The sequence below is a fragment of the Lacerta agilis genome, chromosome 2 (genome assembly GCF_009819535.1).
Source record: "Lacerta agilis isolate rLacAgi1 chromosome 2, rLacAgi1.pri, whole genome shotgun sequence".
Lineage (NCBI taxonomy): Eukaryota > Metazoa > Chordata > Lepidosauria > Squamata > Lacertidae > Lacerta > Lacerta agilis.
Window position 1 is genome coordinate 5,034,451 of NC_046313.1, and position 17,012 is coordinate 5,051,462.

Sequence of the window (17,012 nt, forward strand, 5' to 3'; positions counted from 1 at the left end):
ACACATGGCGTGTTCTCACAGTCACTTCAGAAGGCCCTGAAAGGAGCCCCGTGTTCCCAAAGTAAGCGCACGCATCCTGCCCCTGTCCCTCAGTTGTTATTATTTTGCAAAGTCCTCCTACTTCTTGTGCAAGAAGTGAAAAGAGCACTTCTTTCACTGGGAGTGAAGTATTCTCTGAAAAACCAGCAGGGCTCAGGCCCAGCATTAGTTCCTCTAGAGCGGGCAATCTGAGGAGAAGCTCTCCTTTCAGAGTGGAGTAGCCTAACCTTAGTTTGGAAAGCCTGTGGGGAGGACTTGTGCTCTGCTTTTAATGCTTATATAGTTTTTAGTAGTGTTAAGCTGCCATAGAAATTTAACAACCCCAACCTCCATCCCTATAGGGGCAGTTTTCTCAATGCTGCTCCCTCCTCTCTCCAATTACCTGCTCCAGCTCAGCAGCATTGGGCATGGGGGGTAAGCACTCCAGCTTCACATGGAGCCGTCCTGACTTCACATCCTCTAGGGGGAGCCACTGAAACCAAGAGCAGGGGGTAAGACCGGCACAGCTGCTGCACACTGGTATCTCCTGCCCGCCCCCTGCAGTGCCATTGGTACCGTTGACTTACCTCATCGACAAACTTTTGGCTTAGCACTCGTCTCAGAGGGATCTTACACCTGAAAGGGGATGGAGGAGGAAGAGGTGAGTGAGAAGAACAAATGGTTTTCTTGTCTGTCACAGATCCTACAAAACTGAGTTAACACCACGATCCAGGTGACACGAAGCACAGGGCCTCATCCTAGTTTGCAATCCATGCACAGGCTACCAGGAATTACTAAAAACAAAATAAAAAAATAAAAAAATCCCTTCCACTAGCACCTTAGAGTCCAACTAAGTTTGTTCTTGGTATGAGCTTTCGTGTGCATGCACACTTCTTCAGATACACTGAAATAGAAGTCACCAGACCCTTATATATAATGAGAGGGTGAGGAGGGGTATTACTCAGAAGGGTGGTGGGAATGGGTGATTGGCTGGTGGGTGTGGGAAACCTGTTGATGACTGTTAACGACTGCAATTAGTCCTAAAGGAAAAAGCAAGGGAATTACTAAACGTTGACATAAGGTGTAAACTTGCAGTGTGGTAACATGGATCACTGCCTTGTCATGGCGAAGGGGCTTGAATAACTCAGGGAAGCTATGAGCTCTGCTGTGCAGGGCCACCCAAGACGCACAGGTCATAGTGGAGAGTTTTGACTAAACGTGATCCACCTGGAGCAGGAACCGGCAAGTGTCTCCAGTATCCCTGCCCAGAAAACTCCATGGACAAAAGAAGACAGGAGTGCCTGGCGTGCTCTGGTCCACGGGGTCACGAAGAGTCGGACACGACTAAACAACAACAACATAGGAAACTGCCTTAAACTGAGCGAGACAGTTGCTCCATATACTGTTTAGCTGCAGCTCTCCAGGATTTCAGGCAGCCTGCCCTGATTCACAGGCCCAAAAGTGGGCCTGTGAGAGTGGTTTGATGCAGGGATACAAAAGGATGTAAAAAATGGCAGAGTGTTCAATTCTAGTGCTTTCTTGGAAGCGTAAACTTACAGCCCAGTCTGCAAAGCCTCACATTCAGACCCCTGGGTCCTCCAATTCTAGTACTGTATGGTGTGGAGGGCAGAGCTTTTTTTCAGTCGAAACACTCTGGAACTTAGTTCCGGAACCTTCCCTGAGCGTTCTGGCAGACCCTGGATGGACTGGGAGTTGGCGTGGCATGCTTTTTCGGTGCTTTTTAAGGTTGTCAATGCGGCACATGTTTTCAGTGGCTCCCGGGCCTAAAAAATACTCAACAACCTTGGCACCCCCTAAAAATGAGCCCAGATCCACTGGGAGTGGGGGCTATGGAAATATCTAGGCTCCTACCTTGAATGTTCAGCTTTCATTAAGAAAGCTAGAAGTCTGGTGGTTAAGCTAATGAAGATACAAAGACAAATGTGGAGGCAGTATTCTACCCAATGTCTGTGTAAGGAGATGCATAGAGATGATTGAAAAGTAGCTGTATTTTACCTACAAAGCTGTAAATTAATAAATATCTATGGGTGGGCCCAGGTGGCGCTGTGGGTTAAACCACAGAGCCTAGGGCTTGCTGATCAGAAGGTCGGCGGTTCGAATCCCCGCGACGGGGTGAGCGCCCTTTGCTCGGTCCCTGCTCCTGCCAACCTAGCAGTTCAAAAGCACATCACAGTGCAAGTAGATAAATAGGTACCACTCTGGAGGGAAGGTAAATGCCGTTTCCGTGCGCTGCTCTGGTTCGCCAGAAGCGGCTTAGTCATACTGGCCACATGACCCGGAAGCTGTCTGCGGACAAACGCTGGCTCCCTCGGCCTATAGAGCGAGATGAGCGCCGCAACCCCAGAGTTGGACACGACTGGACCTGATGGTCAGGGGTCCCTTTACCTTTTATGGGTGCATCCATATGGGGTCTTAATATTGCAAAGGAATGGTTCACATTTTGAAAGCAAGTCATTGGCAACGTTTTTCTTAATTTTTCTGAGGAAAGTATAAATCACGACTGGCATATTGATGCCAATGACAACATGTGGATACTGCAAAAAAACTCTGAATGCACGAAGACCGTCGACCGTACAAAAAACACCCATCTGGAAGCACCCTTAAATGACTTGCCTTTAGGTGTTTTATGCTTCACTCTGATTTACTAAGGCCCACCAGTATAAATTCTGTGGCTGGGGGACTGGAGACATCTATAGCAAGGGAGTGGAGCCCTCCTCCCATGTCAGGCATGTACTCAGGCAACCCACACACCTTCCTCAACCCACACACCCGACTCAAAGGAAGAGAGGTGAGCGTGTTTCTGGCTTGTCATATTTTTCATTTTGCTCCAGACTTACCTTCCCAGGAAGTCATCCTTGTCAACGTCTTTGTCATATAAATCAAACTCCACCTCCTGCCCTGGGACGTTACTCACAATGACCTGGGGGATATAGCAAAGTAGATCACAATACAGAGCCACACAAACCAGCAGCAGCAGCGCCACACATTCAGGGATCGACTTTAGAAGATTAAGAGTGAAAGCTAAGGTTTGTTCTGATCTTGGCTCTGCAAAGCAAACACACTCATTAAGCCAGCAATGGAAGTGGTTGTGGTGGGGGGAGACCAGGTCTCCTGGATTCTGTCCCCCACCTCTTCGAAAGGGCCTAGGTAGGGTTTCATGTTTGGCCAAATAATTGGTTAGATTATCCAATCAAACATTGGACAGCACTAGGATGTGAATCAATTAATTAAAAAAGACAGGACAGCAGATTTTTTACGAATATTTTTAAACCATAGCTTTTATGTCTTTATCGATGGGCCAAGTTTGTGAAACTAGGTTCATACACTGAAGCAGCTGGGTGTTAACTGAGAGCGAGAGTGAGCAATGCTTTATTGATCTGTTGCCTATTTTATCTTGCTGTTTTTTTTGGAGACAATTGTCTGCTGACATCTACCTTAGACTTCTTGGCAATGGGTGTCTGTGCATGATTCAGTAAATGAATGTGTTGTATTGTGTGTGTGTTTGTATATATATAAATAACATTTTAAGATTCCTGGTGACAGATCTATATCCTCTAGGGAACAAAAGATGAAGGGCATATACTTGGGACTATTGGTTTCTATCTTTGGCTCCAGCAGGAAGTGGGATTTGGCAGGAATTCATACAGAAGCTCAATGCAAAAATATTTCACTTCAGGCTACCAGTGGCACATTACAGACGGAAGCTGCGTGCATATGAAAGTTTGAAAATCACCAAAGACATATCCAAGTTGATCTTCCAGACGATTTTATTATTTTGGAGGAGGGAGTTAAGAGACAAGACACGTTGCTGTACAATGCATCCTTTAGGTAGTATGACATTTCTGAGTATTTTTGGTCTTTGTGGCATTTATACAGCACTGAGAATCCTCTATGGTAAGCTGAGATTGAAACACTGCATTTAGGCTTTAGGGCCTTCCGTTCTGGGGCGATTTGTGTGTCCCAAATGCTCCACCCAGCTGTGAGTGAGCTCCGCCTGTTGATGTGGAAACTTCTATATGTAAAGAACTTCCATGTACGTAATTGCTAGGCAGAAGTAAAAAAATGCTGAAACTGACTGACAGACGCTCTAGACAGGGGTTGGGAGTCCAGATGCTGGTGGACTCCACCTTCCATCATCCCTGACCATACTGGCTGGGGCTGATGGGAGTTGGAGTCCAACAACCTCTATCCTTGCTCTGTATAGAACCAAGGTAAAAACCTCAACAGGCTTCATTTGGGTTTTCTGTAATTTGTGTTATACTGTATTTATTCTCAGGTGTGTGTCCAAATCAGAAATAGGCAATGCTCTGTTGTGTGCTTTCCTTTCTGATTGCAAGGAAGACATCTCAGGACACTGTGAGTTATCAGATACTGTACCAGTCCTGTTTCAATTAAAATAATCCGACTCTGTTTCAGAACAAATCCCCATTAAACCCACTATCCTCCACCACCAGCCAAGACCAGAAGGTCCAGCAGATCCAAACTTGACGCGTGTGGACGTTCTCACCTCATAGATCTCGCTCCAACGGGGGTTGAGATCCTCCTTGATGACGCGGCTACGGAACTTCTGGCCCCCCAAGCGCACTTTGACATAAGGGTCTGATTTGCCCTTGATCATCCCACCCATGAAGTTATCCTTGGCAATCAGATTCTCAGCTTCCAGCAGGTGAATGCGAATCACACTCTGAGGGGAGGATGAGAGAAAAAGAAGAAGAAGAATTTGCCTGATGGAACTTCAGTCGTCATCCTACAAAGCGGCGGGTCTCTTATCTCCCTTTTTTGTCTGGGGCCCCCAAACCATCCTAGGTTTTTACTGCAGCAACACAATAACTTTCATCACAGTAGCTGGAGGGGGGCAGAAATCAACTAAGATTAGAGACTGGAGCACCTAGCTTCTGTAATACAATTATTTTTGCTGTAATAAATTAAAATTTCATCAAAACTCAAAAAAGCCAAGCTAAATATGAAGGGGGAAATCAATAATTTATGCAATTTACATTAAAATCTTTTCATATCTTTAAAATATATAAAGAACATAAAAATGGCGATTTAGAAGGGTCCTACAACTTTGTACTGTTATTTTTACTGAAAGAAGCTGAACTGTTAACTGATGAGACTTGTCTATAGCATTACTATTCAGCATTATTGTTTGTGACTGGTATCTTCGTTTTAGATATTTCTGTCTGCTCCTGCTGATTTTATGAACTTTTCTGTAGTCTGTTATTCTTCTGTGGTTTTATATATAACCCATCCTGGGATCGCAAAATCAATGAAGGGCAGGATGGACATATATAAATACATACATTATATCATTACCTGCTGCTCCTCAGGCAACATCAACTCTCTCAAGGAGACGACCTTACCTCAGTGCCGAACTCAGCATCTGGGCTGGCCTTGGTGGGGCGAGGAGGCCTGTCAACACTGCTTCCAACACAGGTACCTTCGGTGACATTCAGATTTCCTGGGGGGCATGGCCGGGTGTTGAAGCAAACTTCAGGGGCATCCAGATACAAGATCTACAGAAACATTGGCACACAGTGAAGCATGAGGTTAGGAAGCAAAGTCAAAATAGTTAGGAAGCATCGGCTGTTGAAGGAAGAGGACCAAATGTACCGTACTTTTCGCTCCATAAGACGCACTTTTTTCCTCCTAAAAAGTAAGGGGAAATGTTTGTGCATCTTATGGAGCGAATGCATGGCCCCTGGAGCCGAACTGCCTAGGGGCCAAAAGCAGATTGTGCTCCTTTTTTTACAAAGAGAGAAGGGGGTGTTGAAAGGAAGCCGCTGAACAGCTGTTCAGCAAGTGATCGGGAGAGAGATAAGGCTCCCTTTCCAGCCCCAGCCCCTTGCCCAGGCCTCCATTGTTGAATGCAGAGGGAGGCTGTTTGTTTCCCCAGCGACATGTGACTGGCTGTTTAGATTATCTGCCTGGAAACTGTAGAAAAGGCTCCCTTTCCTTTAGAAGCTGCAGAAATGTGAGTTGAACCCCATAAAAATGGGGCTTTTCCTCTTTGCAAAAAAAGCTGCACCACTTTCAGCTGATCCTCAAAAAAGCAGGGCTTTTCCCTTTGCAAAAAAGCTGCACCACTTTCAGCTGATCCTCAGAAAAACAGGGCTCCCCCCCCTTCCTCCTCTAAAAACTAGGTGTGTCTTATGTTCAGGTGCATCTTATGGAGCGAAAAATACGGTAACTGCAGGGCCAGATAACATAAACACTGGCATGTTTGACTGACATTGGATAATCAAGAAGGAGAAAAGATAGCTCAGGGCAAGGGACCCTCTCTCAAACAGCTGGTTTTCAAAAAAGAAGCTGGATATTCACTCATAGATCTCCAAAGTTTTGCCCTTAGACTCCACTTGTGTTTAATGCTCAATGCTTAGTAGCCTCATGCTATATTCTGGGTCTTTTTTTCACTCCTTGTGGCCCTGTATCACAAGGGCCATAAGGCAGGGGTGGTGGACTTCTAGATAATCCTGGGCTACAACTCTCATATTCCTTGACATGGCTGGTGGGAGCTGAACTACATCTGGACGGCCACAGATCCCCCATCCATGGTTCCATCTCGGAGAGAAGGGAAGGAGATCAAAAATCTCACAAGTAAGACCTAAGAGTAACAGCCACTCAGAAAGCCACGTGGCCTCTACCTGCAGTCAAAACACACCCTATAGAGCAGGCTTCATCAAACTCGGCCACCCAGATGTTTTTGGCCTACAACTCCCATGATCCCTAGCTAGCAGGACCAGTGGTCAGGGATGATGGGAATTGTAGTCTCAAAACATCTGGAGGGCCGAGTTTGAGGAAGCCTGATGTAGAGTATATCTTTCCCTTCCCCACTCTTGAAAAAGAAGTTCAAAATGCTGTTTGTTTCATTGCATTTTTATATAAAGGACGCTGAGCAGTAATTGTTGAGCTGTCATGGAAGGGTGAGTAGGTGAATGATCATCATTATCATCATCATCAGGGGCACAAGAAGTCTTTGAAGTCCTCAATTTTCAAGTGTTTTACCCGCATAACGAGTTTCATGTAGATGCGGCTGTTCAGTCCAGAGTTCTCCAGTTGGAACCATTGGTCAAGAACCAGATTGTCGGCACTCAAAAGGCGGGACAGGTGGATCGTGAGGGAGCCCAGGGTGGTCTGACGGTTGTCGTCTTTGACCTGCAGGAGGGTGAAAACAGAGGTTTTGCATTTCTGTGCAGGCAGAACTATGGGGAGCATTTGGAAAAGGTGGGGCAGCCTACCTGTATATCAATGTCCTCAGTGGTTGGGTCTTGCAAGAAGAAACGGAAGGCATCATCCCAGACAGGAGAAGAAGTGTTGTAGACAACCTGGTGGCGTGAGGGGGAGAATGACAGTGAAGAGGTAAGAAACAGAAGTAGCACCCATTTCTGTGGGACATCAGTCATTCAAGCAGCAGACCTCCTGAAGCTGCTATACTCAAAAGGAGAGGAAGGAGCGGCCATGAGCCATATCCTGACCATACTCCACCAGAGAACCCCTCCAGGAAGCAGCTGTCACTCTGTTTATGGCAATTAAAGTGCTGGGCTGGGTACTGGGGGATCAGGGCTCATGTCCCCTCTGAGGCATGAAGTTTCCTGGGTAACACTTTCTCTCAGTCTAACCCTGCTCACAGGGTTGTTGTGGGGATAAAATGCAGAGGGGGAAGTGTATGCCAGCTTGATCTCCTTGGACAAAAGGTGGGAAATAAACACAATAAAGAAACAAGTGTCTTCCTTGTTATTAAATGATAATTAGTAAGTGGAGGTTACAGCCAGAACCCCCCCCCCCCGCACCATCCAGCCTGGCCTGTGATACAGTGCACCATGCAACAAGACCTGGATTATCATGGGATGTTACCAAACTGAGGGTAGGGGAGCTAAAACCTGCCAGGCACCTTAAGCTTGCCACCTCCGTTGCGACTTGTTGCATACACCCCATCGTCAGCACCCCAAGTGGTTACATCTGGAGGTGTCCAGTGAGCAATAACTAACAGACAAGAATGAATTAAACCCTCACCTTGCTCTCACGGGTGACATCTTGAACGGAGAGCTGTACCATGGGGTTGGGCTCCTTACTGGGCTTCTTCAGCTATGTACAGGATGAGGTGAGAGAAATGATGGACACAGAATTTATCCATGAACTATACAGCCCTTAACAGGTTTATCCCAACATATCTAAGAGGCCCCACTCTTTCCTTCTTGGCCTAAGATGGGACTCAATGGAACATCCAGTTCCTTGGTTAAATTGTGCCAGGGAACCCATTGCCCGCTCCCCATGTTTCTGGACTACAAGCCCCATCATGGTACCATGCTGGCTGGGGCTCATAGGAACTGGTGTCCAACAACATCTCAAGGGTTGCAGAGTAAGAGCTGAAGGGCCACCAGCACCAGCTTCGCCCTCTTGCGTGAGCTGACATAGAAGCAAAGGCCTCTTTCACCTTTGCAGCACCAGCAAAACAAGTTAGTTTGGCAAAGCCCTTCCCTTCCTTCCTTCCTTCCTTCACTCTGAGACAGAAAGGGCTCCTTATTACCTCTCCCACATGAACAGATACACAGGCTCTGTCACGAGTTCTTCCCTTACGAAGCTTGGCTGCTGATTTCTGAGCTCAAGTGAACAGCACGGGGCATGCTCTGCCCAAGCCTCTACTGCTACTTACGCTGGGGAGGAGAGTTATTTTAAAGAGCCAGTTGCCCGTGTCTCAGCTTGCATGGAAGTGCCAGTCTGCACCTTCCAGGCCACCAGGTGTGAAGCCCACCAGTTGTTATTCTGGTGCTGCCTAATAACCCCTAAAAACTGCCATCTGTTTATGAAGCTGGACAGCAAGAGCACCCAGAAGCACACTTTTGGTGGCCCCCTCACGATTATGCAATGCTGTTTGCCAAACCCCAAATATCGAAAAGCAGGTTAAATAGGGTTGCCAAAGAACTGGAGACTTGGGACTGGTTCTCTTAAGCGTAAGGTAGCTTACAATTTAATAAACAACAAGCTCCCACTTTTGCTGAAATTTCTTCTTCATCAAATTTGGGAGTATGTGGTAGTCTTTTCTTTAGCTGTGCACCAAGTTGAGAGGTGTGAAAAACCTATTAATAGAGGAACAGGCTAGCATTTTCAACATATATTATTTGGAACAGGGAATGGGAATCTGTGGCCCTTCAGATGTTGCTGGACGACAACTCCCATCATTCCTGACTATGGGAGCTGGACAATGGTTCCTCATTCCTGATCAAGAAGAATATTGCAATACTGTACTTAAAAAAAACAACCTACCTACAGGTGAAACTTGAAAAATTAGAATATCGTGGAAAGGTTCATTTCTTTCAGTAATTCAACTTAAAAGGTGAAACTAATATGTGAGATAGACTCATGACATGCAAAGCGAGATATGTCAAGCCTTTGTTTGTTTTAATTGTGATGATTATGGCGTACAGCTGATGAGAACCCCAAATTAACAATTTCAACTTTGGGGTTTTCATCATCTGCACGCCATAATCATTACAATTATAACAAACAAAGGCTTTACATATCTCGCTTTGCATGTCATGAGTCTATCTCATATATTAAACTCCAGTAGCTAATGAAAACAATTGCTTACCACGATATTCTAATTTTTCGAGATTCACCTGTATATCTGTTTTGGGATATGACAAAAGTAAGACATTTAAATACACAACCAATCCACCCCAACCAGAAGAGACCAGGAAGCCCATATCATCAGGGGTTCTGACTACTCACTGGGAGTTCTTGTGCCCTGTCAAGATAGACAACCAAGATGGCTGCTGACGGTGGTTCTGGTTTGGAGGAGATAGTTTTGTTCCACTGGAGAACCTTTAAATAGCACGCAAGAAGCAAAACAAGCATAAAGTCAGCTCCACCATTTCTTCCCAAGATGCCTTGCTATCTTTCACCTTGAAGGACATCTCCCCCCATGCCATCCCCGCAAAATGAACAAACAGGGGCTGAATAATTACTCTCAATGGGAGGCACAGATTTCTCCAAACCATCTTTCTCTTTCCATCTCTCTTTTACTGATTTGCTCATCTGTGCCCAGACCACACAAGAGGTCCAACTGTTGATTCTGCCCCCAGGCCTTCCAAGCCAGTTTCCCACAGAATCTGACCTGCCTCTTGGAAACAGAACCAGGAGTCCTGATTTCCCTGCTATAGTTACTATATGACTTGGGAGTCTGAATTTGGAATCTTCCATCCATTGGCGGAGGAAGCCTCTCGGGCACCTTGGGCAGGGTGCCCAGGGGCAGGGTGAACCGCCCATAGGGGCGAAGCGCATGGCACCCATAGGGACGAAACACTGCGCGTGCGCCCATAGAGACAGGCACACAGCGGGGCCTCAGCTGCCCTACAGCGGGGGGGGGGGAGGCAGCAGGCGGACAGCGCAGAGCCTGCGGGCGCCAAGATGTGCGGCTCGTGCACATTGCAGGCCCCACGGTGACAAGTGCCACCCGCCATTTTGTCAACCTCCATGTCACCTGCACCTCCCGCCCCCCCCCCTTCGTACGCCCCTGCCTCCATCCAGGGTCATTGCCCTGTCCTCACATATTGCCCATTTCTGAGGAAACTCTTCTTCAAGGAAATACCTCATAGAAAAAATGGGGGGGGGGAGCCTCTAGACTTGCTCAACCAACCCAAAGCATTCCCCGTTTTTAAAGGGTTCAGGATTAAAGGGGGTGGGGAGAACTTTGCCTGAGGCCTTGGAAAGCTGCTGCCAATCAGAGTTGACAATACTGGGCATCTTCCTGCTTTTGTCAGAAAAGCAGCAACTCAGGCCCAGCCAACTCCAGACACACCCCCTGAGATGAATTGGCCTCCAGGTCAAATCAGATCAAGGTTACACTCACCTGTTCCAGCTTAGACACATCTGACATGAGGGTGTGCCACTCCAGGCGCAGGTGCACACGAGCCCGACCACCATCTTGCAGAGGGAACCACTGCCAGGTGGGAGAAAGAGGGAGAGGATTAGGAGCACAGGGACAGGCTTTGGATCTGCGGTACCGTCACACTTACAGCCAATGGTCTCTCCCCTCTAACTATATTGCCCAGCTCTTCATGATATGGCCGACTCTGCCCCCCTGTCCCACCGTTCTTCTCATGAGAGACTTTAACACCACCTCTTTACCAATCTATGATGAAACGCTATTCTTCATTCTTCCCCGCAGATCAGATATCAAACTCAAAGGCTATTCTGTTGCCTGGCACCATGTATGAAGCCAGCCCTGTCCCCTCTTCTGCGCTCACCTCCTCTACCACACGAGCCTTGAACACCTCCCCAAAGTCCAGCTTCATCCTGAGGAAGAAAAGAAGGTGGTGACATTTGCATAAGTCCTGTCTCCTCGATTTCAAGCCCAAGGTGCAGCAGATCAAGTGACCCTCATCCACAGAGATCCCATCTCCCGTCACGAAGATAACCCAACTTCCAGAGCTGGAGATGAAACCAATGACTCTTGAACTGGGGGCCTGAACTGGCCCTGCCTAACTCTTTAGCCCCCCAGGTCCTCTCAGCATCAGGAAAAAGAGCAGAGGAGCTCCTGTTCCTCCCCTCCCCATAGCTACTCACCCAGCTAGGTCTCACTCCCCTTGATAGAGGAGGGAACGGAGCCCAGCCAGCCTCTCACCTGCCCAAGAAGTCATCCTGATCGGGGTCCTTGTCAAACAGCTCCACCTCCAGTTCCTGCCCCGGTACCTCGTGTACAATGAACTGTGGGGATAGTGAGGTGGGGGGTCAGAGCAGACACCACCTATTGTGCAGGCCGGAGGGGCCCTCTTCAGACAGAGAAAGGAAAGGAATGACAGTTGTGTTGCGCGAAGAGGAAAAGCCAAGCCAGGGAGGGAGGATAGAGAGAAAGGCGGTTGAGCGCCCCCCCCCCCAAAAAAAGTTCGCACTCAATTTTGCCACCTCAGTGGGCAGCCAATTACCTCATACATCTCATTCCACTTTGGGTTGAGGTCTTCATCAATGACTTTGCTGGTGAAGACCTGGGTTCCCACACGCACAACGGCGTATGGGTCTGACTTGCCCTCAATCATCCCTTTGATGTACTTATCCTTGGACTGCAGGTCCTTGGCCTCCCTCAGAAAGACACGGACGACACCCTGGAGGGGAGAGGCATGCATCAGGCGCAGGGCTCTGGCCCACCTACAAGGATGACACCCTCCCCCTCCCCAGGGCCTGCCTTACCCTGGGAATTGGGGAGCGTAGCTGAGCTGCTTCATGGAGATCGGGGACCAGTGGGATGAGCAGGCGGTTGGGGAGAACCAAGAAAGAGGCAATGGAGTCCATGATCATTGTGTCAGACAATGAGCTGCAGAGAAAAGCCTTCTGTTTTAACGCAGAATACACCACCCTGGCCTCTTGCCCATCGCCACTGTGAAGACATCCCAGCAAATCCTCTGCTGCCACCACGCATCCCCTCCAATCTCCCAGAATACCTTTCTGTCCCATTGCACCCCAGAAAGTTCTTCTCCAGCAAGACCCAGTTCCCCCACCAACCAATTTCTTCTCAAATGTTCTCACCTGTTTTCCATTGCACTCCTCACTAGTCCTATTGACTTCAGTGGAGCCAACCCCACTGGGGTTAGGATTGAAGCCTCCCCCCTTTACCCCTCTTGCACACTCAGCTGCTCTGGTTATCTCCAAGAGAAAAAGCACTTGAGAACATAGAAGCTTCATTCTTTTACCAGAGCGGTAAATTTTGATGGAGGAAGCAAGCAAGACAACACCCACTCCAACCTCCTACAAGAGCTGTAGGTCCATAGGCCAGGGGTTCCCCACCTCTGGTTTTATCGTCAATCATCAAGCATTTACCTCAGTCCAGGAATGTCCAAGAGGTTGGTCATTCCAGTCCAGTTAATGTCCAGAGTCTGGGAAAGAAGGGAGAGGTGTGATTTAGAACTAGTTACAGAAATACTGGATGCGTGGGTGAGATTTGGGGGGGGGGGGTTGGGAAGAAGCAATCAGGACTGGAGATATCCAGGTTCGAATCTCCGTTCAGCCTTGAAGCCCACTGCGTGACCTCAGACCCCTCACCACCTCTTTCAGCCTACCCTACCTCACAATATTATTGTGAGAGAGAGCCTTGCTAAGCCACCCAGAGCTCATTGGACAAATAAATAAATTCAATTAATAACTCCTGTGGGGTTTGTCAAAATTACTTGGGAGATCTCACAGCTGCAAAAAATGCATGAATCCTCCTGTACTTCATTTTAATAGGAGACTTTGCCAGTTGCAAACCAAGACTTCCACTCAAGTGCACCACTTCAGCACTGGAATGACCGGCCCCTTGAATGTAGGAACTGATTCCCCTGCATGTTTTTAGGGGAGACAGCATGAAAATTCTGCCTATGGTGTTGTTACCTGCGACTGTAAAAGCTTTCATTAAAGTGGGGGGTGGGCAAGTTTCTAGCTTTTGTGGTCTCAAGAGAATCGCTGAAAACTTACCGGACGGCGGATGAAGAACATGGTGAGCGCCCCGACAATTGGGACATCCCCAATGAGGGGCTCCAAGATGACCCGCAGCATGCCGTGCAGCTGAGAGAAAAAGAGACGCTTGAGGTTGGATTCTCAGTCAGTTATTCGTTTATCATATTCCTGTGCTCTTGGACAAGCAGAGGATACAAAGGCAACAGCATCTGGCACAAATGATGCTCCTACCATGCAGGTAGACAAACAGCAGGGGCAGCCTGTCACAAATCACAGCCCCACGGCAAGGTTCACCCTTAAATTCAGGGATTGTGGGAGGGAGGGTTGCCTCCACACGCGGCTTCTTGAAGGGAAGGGGCGCCCAACGATTTCTGCTTTTAAGGCACTTTCACGTACATTTGTGGGGAAATGCCCTGTTGTGATGTTAATTGTATTTGTTGTGCTGACTGAAGGTTTTATTTAACTAAACTAGAATATACTTTTATTCACTAGAAAAGGAAATGGGGTGAGGGCTGTTGAAGAAGAGAACACACTTTTGCCGTCCTTCAGCAGTTATCAAACATGCTTATTTTTATTATATTTACTGTACTCAATGGAGTCAACCATTACTTTAGGTTGTTCATATTTATGAGTTTGCAAGATGAGAAGGGCTGTTTAGGGCAGCCCTGTTTAGGGAAGCTTTTAATGTTTAACAGACTATTGTATTTTAATATTTTGTTGGAAACTGCCCAGAGTGGCTGAGGAAACCCAGCCAGATGGGCAGGGTATAAATAAATAAATTATTATTATTATTATTATTATTATTATTATTATTATTATTATTTACCAGGAGTAATTAGGGAGGCCTTCATTGATGCCTTCCTGCAGCCACAGTGCTTTCCAAATAGTAGCTCAAAGGAATTAAGGAACTGGGTGGGAGTGATACCATTTCAAGGAAGGCCATGGATAAGAAGGAAGGCCTGCGGTTGCTGGGAGCTTGGACTGATACTGTGCCATGGCAAAGTAGAAGTTCCTTGGGTTAAAAAAAAGAAGCAGCCACACTGTCCCTAAAAAGACAGAGGTCCCCAATCCATTACTGGGAACCATATCAGCCTCTGAGATTTCTGACCTACCTTTATGAAGCCCAAAACAGGACCACCTTACCTGCATGCCTTTCATCCCGGCCTTACAGAAAAATTTCTTGACCTCCACATCAATCTGGACGTCACCCACATAACTGTGTTACAGGGAGGGAGAGAGAGAGAGCAAGAGAGCAACATGAGGCTTCCAGAAACCAAATAAAGCCATAAGACACTGCCAGAATGAAACACCAAGGCCTAAAGGGGAACAGTTGCCTCCTTAATCTCCACCCACCCTGCTGGAGCATTTTTTTTCAGGGGTTGCTGATTTTGTATGCTCTCCTGTCCCACCCTGTCCCTCTCCTTTGGCCAGGAGGTGTGTGGGGAAGAGGTACTGCAGATACCCAGCATGGTCCATGAATGCAGGCGTGAATGAGTCTCTGGCTCTGCATAGGGAAAAAACATTATCTTCACCCAAAGCAGAGCAACTGAATCTCCCTTGCCTCTCCCTTGCAAGTGACTTGCCTCTTTGAAGGAAAGTCGGTTGTGACAGGGCCAGTGGGATTGCAACAAAAGGAAGGGACCTAAGAACATGAGGAGGCCCCCGCTAGATCAGCTCACATGTTCTGTGCCAGCATTGGCCAACCTGGCGCCTCTGGGAAGCCCACAAGCAGGGGGATGAGAACAAGAGCACTCGCACCTTCCCTCTGCAATGCAGCTCACCCTCCACAGTGCAGGACAAAACCTGCCCTCAGATGGTGCGCTCTTCCAGGAAAAGAGTGTAGCAAATGCTCAAGTACCAAAATGCAGCTTGTCAGAGTGACAAGTGCCTTGTGGGCCATTCAATAAAGAACAATCCGCTCTCCCTGCCCCCACCCTGCCTTGATTCTGCTCCATTTATGAAGCTAACGCAGCAACGTAAGAAAACCTTAGAACTTACCTAATGTTTAGGTCCAGCAAGATTTGCTTTTTGTTGAGGCCAGTGTGAACCTTAACTCCAATGACTTTGAGGGGCTAGGAGCAGAAGAAGAGTCGTTGTTTAAGCAAATAAAAATAGAAACAGACTAAAACAAGGGAGGCAATGCCCCCACCTCTCACTCCCCAGCAATCTCTGTTAAGGCAAACTAATGGTCTGTGCGTATCAAAGCTTTGCCAAATATATACCTGCCTCTGGGATAACCCTCTGATCCTTCTTCCAAGACACTGCTGCTGCTCAGTGGGTCAACTGAGACCCACTAAGAGGTAAAATGGTTTTAGAAGGACTGAAATTAGGCTCCTGCACATTTCTGGCCCAGCCAATAATGAGAGGGCAGCTCTGGTTCAGGCTCAGGTGCGGGCAACCCAGGCTTTGGCTTGGGCTCAGTGGCAGGACTATTGGGCTCAACAACTTTCGTGTCTGGATTTTTACTTCTTCAAATATGGCAACCCTAAGGTTACAGGACCAGGAGCTAGGGAACATTAGCCAAGAGGGAGAAACACGGAATTAGGTGAGATCCCTGTAACGTGAACAATTGACAGTAGTGCCCAGCCACCTCAGGGAAGCTGAGCTTTCAACAACACTCAGCAAAGTCACACAGAGCAGAAAACTTCATTTAGAAATTAGAAAAGCCTTAGTGCATTAGCTGAAATGTTGTCGCTACTTAAACACCTTGGATACAGGCCCACGGCGCAAATTTGGATAACACTAGTTAGATTATACGGGACGCAGGTGGCGCTGTGGGTTAAACCACAGAGCCTAAGGCTTGTCGATCAGAAGGTCGGCGGTTCGAATCCCCGCGACGGGGTGAGCTCCCGTTGCTCAGTCCCAGCTCCTGCCCACCTAGCAGTCCGAAAGCATGTCCCAGTGCAAGTAGATAAATAGGTACCGCTCCGGCGGGAAGGTAAACGGCGTTTCCGTGCACTGCTCTGGTTCACCAGAAGCGGCTTAGTCATGCTGGCCACATGACCCGGAAGCTTTATGCCGGCTCCCTCGGCCAGTAACGCGAGATGAGCGCTGTAACCCCAGAGTCAGACACGACTGGACCTAATGGTCAGGGGTCCCTTTACCTTCACCTTACTTAAATTATATGCATACATGTTTCTGGGCAAATGAAACTGGGTGGTTGGGGTCTCCACCAGCTTTACAGTCCTTCCAGCAAAAGGGGCAGAAGATCAAGGGCCCAGCACAAAGGACCTTGGATTTGAGGAAGGGGGCCCTACCCACCCTAACAACACCCCTGCAAAAAGGCAGCATAATAAACGCAATGTGTACATTAATAAAACACTGGCTTCTGTTCTAGAAACAAAACCTTCCAAGAAACACACAACAACCACAGAACTGCAAAACATATGCAGCTCTAACTCAAAATGTGGAAGCTGGGAGAACATAAACAAGATAGTGATTATAAGACTGGGATGGAAAGGCAAGTTATGAGATTGTGGCTCTTGGTCCATTAATAAGGAATCGCCACCACCCCAGGAGTAAGTATAATGATTACGCAGCAGAAT

At 47.6% G+C, this 17,012-nt stretch overlaps 1 protein-coding gene across 2 annotated transcripts in view; it reads right to left on the reverse strand.

The window, feature by feature from the left end:
- ESYT1 (extended synaptotagmin 1) overlaps positions 1-17,012 on the reverse strand; it is a 71,029-nt gene that overhangs the window by 17,298 nt on the left and 36,719 nt on the right. For both annotated transcript variants that reach the window (XM_033137939.1, XM_033137947.1), the window contains exons 4-21: positions 15,466-15,539; positions 14,611-14,683; positions 13,486-13,575; positions 12,853-12,908; positions 12,226-12,349; positions 11,964-12,140; positions 11,663-11,745; positions 11,286-11,334; positions 10,889-10,978; positions 9,769-9,861; positions 8,053-8,124; positions 7,278-7,364; positions 7,045-7,194; positions 5,403-5,555; positions 4,547-4,723; positions 2,877-2,959; positions 606-654; positions 422-511 (exon numbers count right to left, since the gene is read on the reverse strand). In XM_033137939.1, the coding sequence (XP_032993830.1) occupies positions 422-511; positions 606-654; positions 2,877-2,959; positions 4,547-4,723; positions 5,403-5,555; positions 7,045-7,194; positions 7,278-7,364; positions 8,053-8,124; positions 9,769-9,861; positions 10,889-10,978; positions 11,286-11,334; positions 11,663-11,745; positions 11,964-12,140; positions 12,226-12,349; positions 12,853-12,908; positions 13,486-13,575; positions 14,611-14,683; positions 15,466-15,539 (1,770 nt within the window). The remainder of the gene's footprint in view (positions 1-421; positions 512-605; positions 655-2,876; positions 2,960-4,546; positions 4,724-5,402; positions 5,556-7,044; positions 7,195-7,277; positions 7,365-8,052; positions 8,125-9,768; positions 9,862-10,888; positions 10,979-11,285; positions 11,335-11,662; positions 11,746-11,963; positions 12,141-12,225; positions 12,350-12,852; positions 12,909-13,485; positions 13,576-14,610; positions 14,684-15,465; positions 15,540-17,012) is intronic.